The sequence below is a fragment of the Babylonia areolata genome, chromosome 2 (assembly GCF_041734735.1).
Source record: "Babylonia areolata isolate BAREFJ2019XMU chromosome 2, ASM4173473v1, whole genome shotgun sequence".
Taxonomy (NCBI): Eukaryota; Metazoa; Mollusca; class Gastropoda; order Neogastropoda; family Buccinidae; genus Babylonia; species Babylonia areolata.
Window position 1 is genome coordinate 25338408 of NC_134877.1, and position 9325 is coordinate 25347732.

Consider the following 9325-nt stretch of genomic DNA (forward strand, 5'->3'; position numbering starts at 1 on the left):
AAAATTTCCTTTTTAACTTGTGCATGTGTTTTTGGTTGTTGTTTTTTTCAGAAGAAGACATGACTGACAGCCAGGAGATGGAAGGAGCAACAGCCCAGGGCACCTCCCAGAAGTACGACTGTGTCATATGCAACCAGTGCACGCCCTCCAAGCCCTCCAAGCTGATGGGGCTTGTCGTCTTCATGCAGTCCTCAAGTGGTCAGTGATAGAACAGAAAAACAGGGTTTAACTACTACTTACCATGACCCACTCGGCAGGAATCAGACCCCTGCCAGAGTCTGCACTAGTGGGTCATGGTTAAGTATTTTACATAAACATAATTTTAGGAAGAAAATTTCCTATTTGTCCAGGGGAGAGTTTAGGCCTAGGGGGAGGTCGGAGGGCAGGGTGGGTACCCAGGAGCTCTGGAGTATTTCTTGGTAACTCTTCCCATTGTTTTTGCTTTAAAATGGGGGGGAGGGGGGGGGATCTGTTATTTCCACACATTCGAATTAAACTGGCAATACACTTCTAGGAAGGGTACAAAAAATTATGAAGGAGCAAATAATGTTTCCATAGTGACAGGCGCAATAGCCGAGTGGTTAAAGCATTGGACTTTCAATCTGAGGGTCCCGGGTTTGAATCTCGGTAACGGCGCCTGGTGGGTAAAGGGTGGAGATTTTTCTGATCTTCCAGGTCAACATGTGTGCAGACCTGTTTATGCCTGAACCCAATTCGTGTGTATACACATGCAGATCAAATACGCACATTAAAGATCCTGTAATCTGTGTCGGTGTTCGGTGGGTTATGGAAACAAAAACATACTCAGCATGCACACCCCTGAAAATGGAGTATGGCTGCCTACATTGTAGGGTAAAAACGGTCATGCACGTAAAAGCCCACTCATGTATTTTTGAGTGAACTTGTGTGTCTTTTTTTTTACACAAAACTTCAGCACTTTTGTCTTTGATGAAATCATTGATCATTGATTTAATAACAGTCATTTTATAATTTTTAGTTTGTTGATTTCTATGGAAGGTACATTGATTACATCTGCCAGAAGCAGCAAAAATCTGCACGTCATTGGACATCAGTCCGAATATACTATGAGAAATATATATGGTTGGGTTTTTTTTTTCTATTGACAGCAATATCCATTCACAATGCTGTTTGAAAAGGATGGGTATAATCATGTTTGTGTACCGATAAATATGCTTGCGTTGTGTGTGCATGGGTATTTATATACAGGTGTGTATAAACACTTTACTCTCACTGATGAACATAAGTACCTGACACAGAAGAAAAAGTTCAATTATATGATTTACGTAATGAACATAACCAACATTTTCTGAAAGATATTCATCAGCAAGCTTGTTGCTTCTCCCGGTTTATTACCTCAGCTGACATGTGTATTTAAATGAACTGAAAGCGTGTGTGCATGCAGTAGTTTGGTCATGAGCATACAAGTGGTGTGTGTGTGTGTGTGTGTGCAGTGTTGGGCCACAGACAGCGCACAGAAGTGCAGGAGTCCATTTTGTCCCCCCCAACGTTAGAGCAGGTGGCGGACACACGCTGTGGGGGAGTGAAGCGACAGAGGCGTGTGGAAATGGCCAAGCACTTTGAGGAGGTAAGTGTGCACATTTTAGACACGTGCAGAAGTGCAGTTACTGCATTTCCTGTGATTACGAATGGTGAAATTGGCCTTCACAAGACAGCCTCCCTCCCCTATCTCTTCTTTGTCTTCAGTTTCTTCAGTTTTAGAGTTATGCATGCGTGTGAATGACTGTTGTGAGAACGCTTAGATTTGTCTCTGCACAAGATTCAGCGCTATATAAATACTATCATTATTATTAGTAGTAGTATTAAATTGATTTTGCTGAACTGAAGTAGTGTGGTCCCAAGGGGAAGACATCCAACTGAGGAATGATGATGGACATTCTGACCTGTCAGTTCAGTTTTCTCTCGGTGAGGTGACAACCTGTACTCACCAGCAACAGTAAAGGGGTTAAGTGTGTGTGTGTGTGTGTGTGTTGTTATACCAGGCTATTAACCCCCGAAAACAGAGTATGGCTGCCTGCATGGTGGGGTAAAAACGGTCATGCACGTAAAAGCCCACTCATGTACATAGGTATACGAGTGAACGTGGGAGTTGCAGCCCACAAACAAAGAAGAAGAAGATACCAGGCTATTAAAAATCCATGTTGTGAGGAAACAGTATATCAGGGTCAGAGATCTTTCTCTTTGCAGACCCTGAGACTGTGGAACAAACTGCCACATTCTGTCTTGCTGAGTTCTTTTAAGCCTGCCCTGAAAACACATCTTTTTCCAATGGCAGTAATTTTCCATTGCTGGTCTTGGTACGATCTGGTTCCCAATGCTTGCTTTATTTTGGGGAAGCCGTTTGCCATTTTGTGTATGGGTGGGTGCTTGCGAGTGTCCGCGCATTTGTGTGTGAGTGAGTGCGTATTGCGGGGACAGAGGGCGTCATGGATGGGTGGGAGGTTTCCAGTGTTCAATTGCGCAAGTGTATTCGCGCACCTGTTTCTGTGCGTGCGTGGAAGAGAGGGGGTGTTGTGGAAGGGGGGACAAGGGGGGACTGAAAGGAAAGCGGCATTAAACTATGGAAGGTTTTTGAAATTTTTTGAGTGAAAAGCTTGAAGCAGTGATTGATTTTTATTGTTCTTTTTTTCTTTCTTTTTTTTGCCATGGACTTAAAGTAGATGCTAATGTGGTGATAGCCTTGAGATGGCCATAGTGGTCGGCGAGGCTCTTAGCACCATAATTTGAAACGAAATTTTTAGCGAGACGTGTGTGTGTGTGTGTGCAGACATCGTGCGACCTGTCCATCAGCATCGGGTGGGATGGGGGAGTATACACCTCCACCTGTGGCCACTACCTGCACCTGGACTGTCACAAGTCCTACATCGACACCCTCAAGGTGGGCTTGGGTGACCACCTCCTCTTCTTCTGCCTCCCCCCCCCATTTATTTATTTATTTGTTTATGATAATGATGCAGGCTTATGTAGCGCAGTACCCCAGTCTCAGATGGGGCTCTCCACGCTTTACAATAAAATATACAAATTTAAGACTAACTGACATAAAGATGTGTACAAAGTCAACACTGTCTCACTTGACATTCGCTAATTATTTCTTCATTAATTTAACGATTATCTATTTACTTGCTTATCTTTTGTTGTTGTTTTTTTTCCTCAAGGCCTCACTAAGTAGCGTATATGGATTTGTCCTAACGCAGTGACGCCTCCTTGAGTAACTGAACTGAAGTGAACTGAACTTCCCTGTGTTTCCTTCTCGCTCATTCTGCATGTCTCTTTGCTTTCTTAGCAGTCAGTCCCTGAAACGATTTCTCTATTTTCAGTATCCGTCCTTTGAAATTCAAGTTGTGTGTCCTGGTTCTCATTGTCTGTGTCCTGTTTATTTATTTGCTTTGCGTCTTGTTCCTGTGTGTATCATAATCCTGCATTTGTTGTATTGTGTTACATTTTTTTTGTCACAACAGATTTCTCTGTGTGAAATTCGGGCTGCTCTCTCCCCCCCCCCCCCCCCCCCCCCCACCCCTCCAGGGCAGCTTGTCGCTACACTGAGAGCACCACCTTTTTTTCTTTCTTTTATTTTCTGCCTGCAGTTTTATTTGTTTTTCCTATCGAAGTGGATTTTTCTGCAGAATTTTGCCAGGGACAACCGTTTTGTTGCCATGGGTTCTTTAACATGCACTGAGTATATGCTGCACACAGGACCTCAGTTAATTGTCTCAGTCAGAATGGGTAGCGTCCAGATCACCACTCAGGGTCTAGAGGAGGGGGAGAAAATACTTGCGACTTGGGGATTCAAACCAGTGGACTTAGATTCTCTTGTTTCCTGGGTGGATGCGTTAGCACTTGGCCAACGCTTCAAGTCCTGTACGTTTTTACCAACAATAAAGAGTGGTGACTCTCTCCATGTACAAGGTACACAACTTCAAGTCAATGCTGCTTAGGCTACCAATTCAGCTAGCACACAGGTAAATAAAAGGTACATTGGAACGAACCCAGACACTTCCTCAAAAAGAGCACGCAGGTAAATAAATAAAAGGTACATTGGAACGAACCCAGACACTTCCTCAAAAAGAGCACGCAGGTAAATAAATAAAAGGTACATTGGAACAAGCCCAGACACTTCCTCTAAAAGAGCACGCAGGTGAATAAATAAAAGGTACATTGGAACAAACCCAGACACATCCTCAAAAAGAGCACACAGGTGAATAAATAAAAGGTACATTAGAACAAAACCAGACACTTTCTCAAAAAGATATTTCACCCCTGTACAATGGAACAAACCCAGACACGTCCTCAAAAAGATATTTCACCCCTGTACAAAGGAACAAACCCAGACACTTTCTCAAAAAGATATTTCACCCCTGTACGATGGAACAAACCCAGACACTTCCTCAAAAAGATTTGACACCAGTGTGTGTGTCGTTTTTTTTTTCCCCAGCGGAACAACTCTCACTTGGAGCACATCTCCATCAGCCGGGGGGAGTTCTACTGCCCGATGTGCCGCCAGATCTCCAATGCCATGCTGCCCATCGTGCCGGAGGATGAGGAAGACAGGAGCGGCGTGGTTAGACCCCTGACCTCTGACCCCACGGCCATGGTCAGGGATATCGCCGTCAGGATGGCCCAGAAACCCAAACAGCTGGTCAGTGAGTTCCTTCCTGTGACGGGCGCAACAGCCGAATGGTTAAAGCGTTGGACTTTCAATCTGAGGGTCCTGGAGATTGAATCATGGTGATTGCACCTGGTGGGTAAAGGGTGGAGATTTTTACGATCTCCCAGGTCAACATATGTGCAGACCTGCCAGTGCCTGAACCCCCTTCATGTTTATACGCAAGCAGAAGATCAAATACGCACGTTAAAGATCCTGTAATCCATGTCAGTGTTCTGTGGGTTATGGAAACAAGAACATACCCAGCATGCACACCCCTGAAAGTGGAGTATGGCTGCCTACATTGCGGGTTTAAAAACGGTCATACACGTAAAAGCCCACTCGCGTTTATACGAGTGAATGTCGGAGTTGCAGCCCACGAACGCAGAAGAAGAAGAAGAAGTTCCTTCCTTCCAGCAAGTCCTTGGAAACGTGATGGAAACGAACTAATGAATCTTTTTTAATGAGGGAAGTGGAATAAGCATGTATGTGCTGTTTTTTACATCCAGCCCTCAGGGCAAAGAGAAATGAAATCAAAATGTTTACAAGATAAGAAAAGGTTATAGAAATACATACATGACATTCAAATACACTCAGTTGCACAGTAAGCATTTACAAGGACATAATCATGATACCTGCGTTCATGACAGTAATGTATATGAATATAGTAATGAGAGAGAGATAGAGGGTGAGTGAGAGAGAGAAAGGGAGAAAGAGAATGAAGGAATGAAGGAAAAATGTCTAAAGGTATGAAAAAGACCCCCAAAAAGTGAGTAAATGTTAACAAATTCATAGAAAAAGGAGAAAAGAAACAACATTATAATAAGCATCTTATTTATAAGAAACAACACATATTTTATGAAAATGCGCAGCGAGAGAGAGAGAGAGAGGGGGGGGGGGGGGAGAAAAAAAAAAGGCACAACAGAAGAGAGATGTAGGAGAGAAAGCGAGTGGAGTGCAGGAAGTGTGTGTGTGTGTGAATGTATGCATTCATGTGTGTGGCTTTCTTTTCTGTTGTTCTGGGTTGTTGTTGTTTTTTTTCTCCTTTTTTTTTTGTTGTTCTTTTCCTGAAGAAACTGACTACAGGTTGCAGCCACTGTGCATTTTTTTTTTTTTTTTTTTTTTTTTTTTTTTTAGTCCTTAGAAACATGATGGAGAGAAAACAACTTGAGTGCGGGGTGTGTGTGTGTGTGTGTGTGTGAATGTGTTCATTCAGGTGTGTGGCTTTCTTTTCTGTTCTTTTTTTTTCTTCTTTTTTTTTTCTTTTCCTGAAGAAACAGCGACCACAGGTTACAGCCACTGTGCATTTTTTTTAGTCCTTGGAAACATGACGGAGAGAAAGCAACTTGAGCGTGTGTGAGTGTGTGTGTGTGTATGTGTGTGTGTGTATTCATTCATGTGTGTGGTTTTCTTTTCAGTTGTTCTTTTGTTGTTGTTGTTGTTCTTTTCCTAAAGAAACAGTGACTTAGGTTACAGTCGGTGACTTTTTTTTTTTCTTCTTTTTTTTTCCCCCTTGCAGAGAAGGTTTCATTTGTCAAGAAACACATGAAGCCATATTCAAGAAACACATGTAGCCTCCTGAGGCATTGCGGAATCACAGAGAATAATACATGAAATACAGATTCCTATAATGTACAAACATATTTATGAAAAGAAAAAAAAAAGAAAAAGCAGTGTTATTGAGAAGAGTCAAAACACGTTACATAATACGGTTGCTTTTTTTATGCTAGCCATCTGTCTCACTTTTCTGTTATTCTCTCTTTTACATAGGCAGACAGGCAACCATTCTTTCTCCTTTTTTTTTATTCTTTTTTTTTTAATCTTTATCCACTGTTTTCAGTGACTATAATAATGAATGATGAATGTTGTCGCCGGAAGCAGGAGATGACAGAGCTGGGTCAGGCGGTGAACAAGACGCTGGAGTCCCTGACCTACATCACCAAGAAGACCTTCCCTGTGCTGCCTGGCGACGACGCTGTCATCAACAAGTTCCTCTTCATCACGTCCGTGGCAAGGTGACGGAACGGGAACTAGAAATTCATATACCGTAAAGTTTGGTCTGTTAAGCGCACTGGTATATAAGCCGCACCCACTACACTTTTTTTAAAATTGAACTTCGTACACACATGAGCCACACTGGCTTATAAGCTGCACTTATTACCTGTACCAGACCACACCACCAATACTATGGAAAAGCTGTCAGTACTGTAGGTAATGAAATAAACACAACCGGAAACAAGACAAAGAAAAGTAAGCGAAAATACTGCTGGTGCCACATACAAAAATTTTTTTTTAAATCACAACGAAAATAAGATCCATTATTTAGGGATAGTCACATGTATTCAACATCACCCTGCTCACTGAATCCACTGAAATCTTCGTCTTCAGTGTCCAAGTTGAAGAGAACCAGCACAGCTTCCTCCGCCATCGTGTCACTGACTTCAGCCTCGCTTTCACTTGATGAACATGAACGCAAGGTGGAGGTCGCTGCTGGTTCGTCGCTTGCACTGTCGTCTGCTGCAGCACACAGTCCAGCCTTACGAAATCCATTGATAATGGTGGACTGCTTTACTTTTCCCCATGCTGTCAGGATCCAGTGACAGACTTCAGCAAAGCTTGCTCATCGTAAACGGACAGTTTTGGTGAAGGACTTTTCACATGACACTCCCAGTATCGTTAAAATCCTCAAATAAGCTGCATCATTGTATGAGCCGCAGAGGTTGAAGCTGGGAGAAAAAGTTGCAGCGTATAGACCGAACTTTACGGTAGATAAAAGGGAGGAGGAGGAGGAAGAACATGTTGATATTAGTCATGAATTGGTGGCTAATACACTGTTGTTCACAGTAGTGCTTCTTTTTTTTTCATGTGTGTAATGGAAGACAGAGTCACCCCGTGTTCTCTCAAAGGTTTTCTTAGCATAAACTGTTTATGCGTGGACTGCGTGGGGGGGGTCGGGGTGTGGGGAGGGGGGGGGTCTCTGTGTGTGTTGGGAGAAGGGGTATGCAAAATTATAAGAATCCCTTGCTACAAATGAATGATATAACTTTATATGGAGTGATCCTATCAGTGTGTATGCACACTCCGTTAAGTATATTCTATTGAGTAATGCTTCACTGGTTTTTGATGAAATTTGATCATGTGTTTTTGGGATTTTGATGATTGAAATATAACCTTCACTGCAATGGGAAAAACAAGCAAAGGGTGGTGGAACGTTCGCTATCTGCAGGAATGAAGGGACACTGAAGTATTGATGTTGAAGATGATCTGACTGACAAGTGATTAAAATTAGCACTCTTTTTTTTTTTTCTTGATAGTTAAAAGAATTTTTGGGGGGTATAATTTAGTGAGAATGAAAGCCAGCTCTGAGAGGGAGTTGAAATAATCTTTGTTGCACTTTGTTGATTAAAATGTTTACTTGAATAGTTTGCAGCTGATTTTGTTGCAACGAAATGATGCTACAGTAGTGATGGCCTTTCTTCTTCATCCTGGTGTTTGTTCATTTTGTTCTCTCTTTTGCTTCATGCCAGCTGCTTACAAGTTCTAGACAAGAAGTTCTTTTCTGGATTCTCCCGTCGAGTCCCGACGGATGAGCAGGCAGGCAGGCCATCTGCTGATGTGGGTCCTCATGTGGGAGTTTCAGTTTTCAGTTTCAGTATTTCAGTAGCTCAAGGAGGCGTCACTGCGTTCGGACAAATCCATATACGCTGCACCACATCTGCCAAGCAGATGCCTGACCAGCAGCGTAACCCAATGCGTTTAGTCAGGCCTTGAGAAAAAAAAGAAGAAAAAAAAAGAAGATAATACATAAAAAAAACCCATAAAAACTACTACTAATAATAATAATATGTATAAGGCGCAAAAACTTGATGAAGTCAACTATAAGCATACAAAATAAAATAAAATAAAATAAAATAAATGAATATATAAATAAATAAATAAATAATAATAATCATGTGGGAATGAAGACCAATCCTTGAGGCACAAGGTCATCCACAGGCATCTGCATGGAATGGAGTCCGGCAAGGATGTGCCCCATTTTTCTCCGATTCCTCTTTTCTGGGATGGCGGTGGCTCTGTTGCGCTCGAAGGTCTTCGTGCCCTGGAGACAAGAAGTACAAACGCGTTGTTTGCTGCTGCTTGATGAGCTGGTTTCCAAAACCACCATTTAATTACACATACTTAACCATGACCCACTAGTGCAGACTCCGACAGGGGTCTGACATTCCTGTCCTGTGCAAACTACTATCCGCCTATGCGGAGAAAACGAAAGTAGCTATGGCCGATAACCTCCCGGAAGTAGGTAACCTCCCCTTTGCCCCCCTGATTAGCGCCCTCTTTTTCCGGCAGCCATCATGACTCCTGTTCCTGTGGTCTTCATACGGATAAGTTTTTTCGTATTTTCTGTCTGTCTGTCGATTCTCTGGTGTTCTTGTTTTTTGTCAAATTATGTCTCCAACCAGGTCACATAATTATATAGCTCGATTTGGCGATCGCGCAAAAATTAAGGCGCGATCGCAATCGATTCGCTGACACTATGGGCCCTCAACTCCTGGCCCCCATTAGAACGGACAAGACTTTTTGAATTTCTTTTATTTATTTATTCTTTTTCTTCTTTTTTTTTCTTCTTTTTTTTTTTCACAGAAC

The 9325-nt window shown here is 42.5% G+C and overlaps 1 protein-coding gene across 1 annotated transcript in view; it reads left to right on the forward strand.

Moving 5' to 3' along the window:
* Window positions 1–9325, forward strand: part of LOC143299445 (E3 ubiquitin-protein ligase ubr3-like) — an 86216-nt gene that overhangs the window by 56979 nt on the left and 19912 nt on the right. Inside the window, exons 27-32 of the mRNA XM_076612650.1 lie at window positions 52–198; window positions 1473–1606; window positions 2807–2917; window positions 4472–4675; window positions 6563–6696; window positions 9323–9325. The exon at window positions 9323–9325 is cut by the window's right edge and continues 83 nt beyond it. Of these exons, the coding sequence (XP_076468765.1) occupies window positions 52–198; window positions 1473–1606; window positions 2807–2917; window positions 4472–4675; window positions 6563–6696; window positions 9323–9325 (733 nt within the window). The remainder of the gene's footprint in view (window positions 1–51; window positions 199–1472; window positions 1607–2806; window positions 2918–4471; window positions 4676–6562; window positions 6697–9322) is intronic.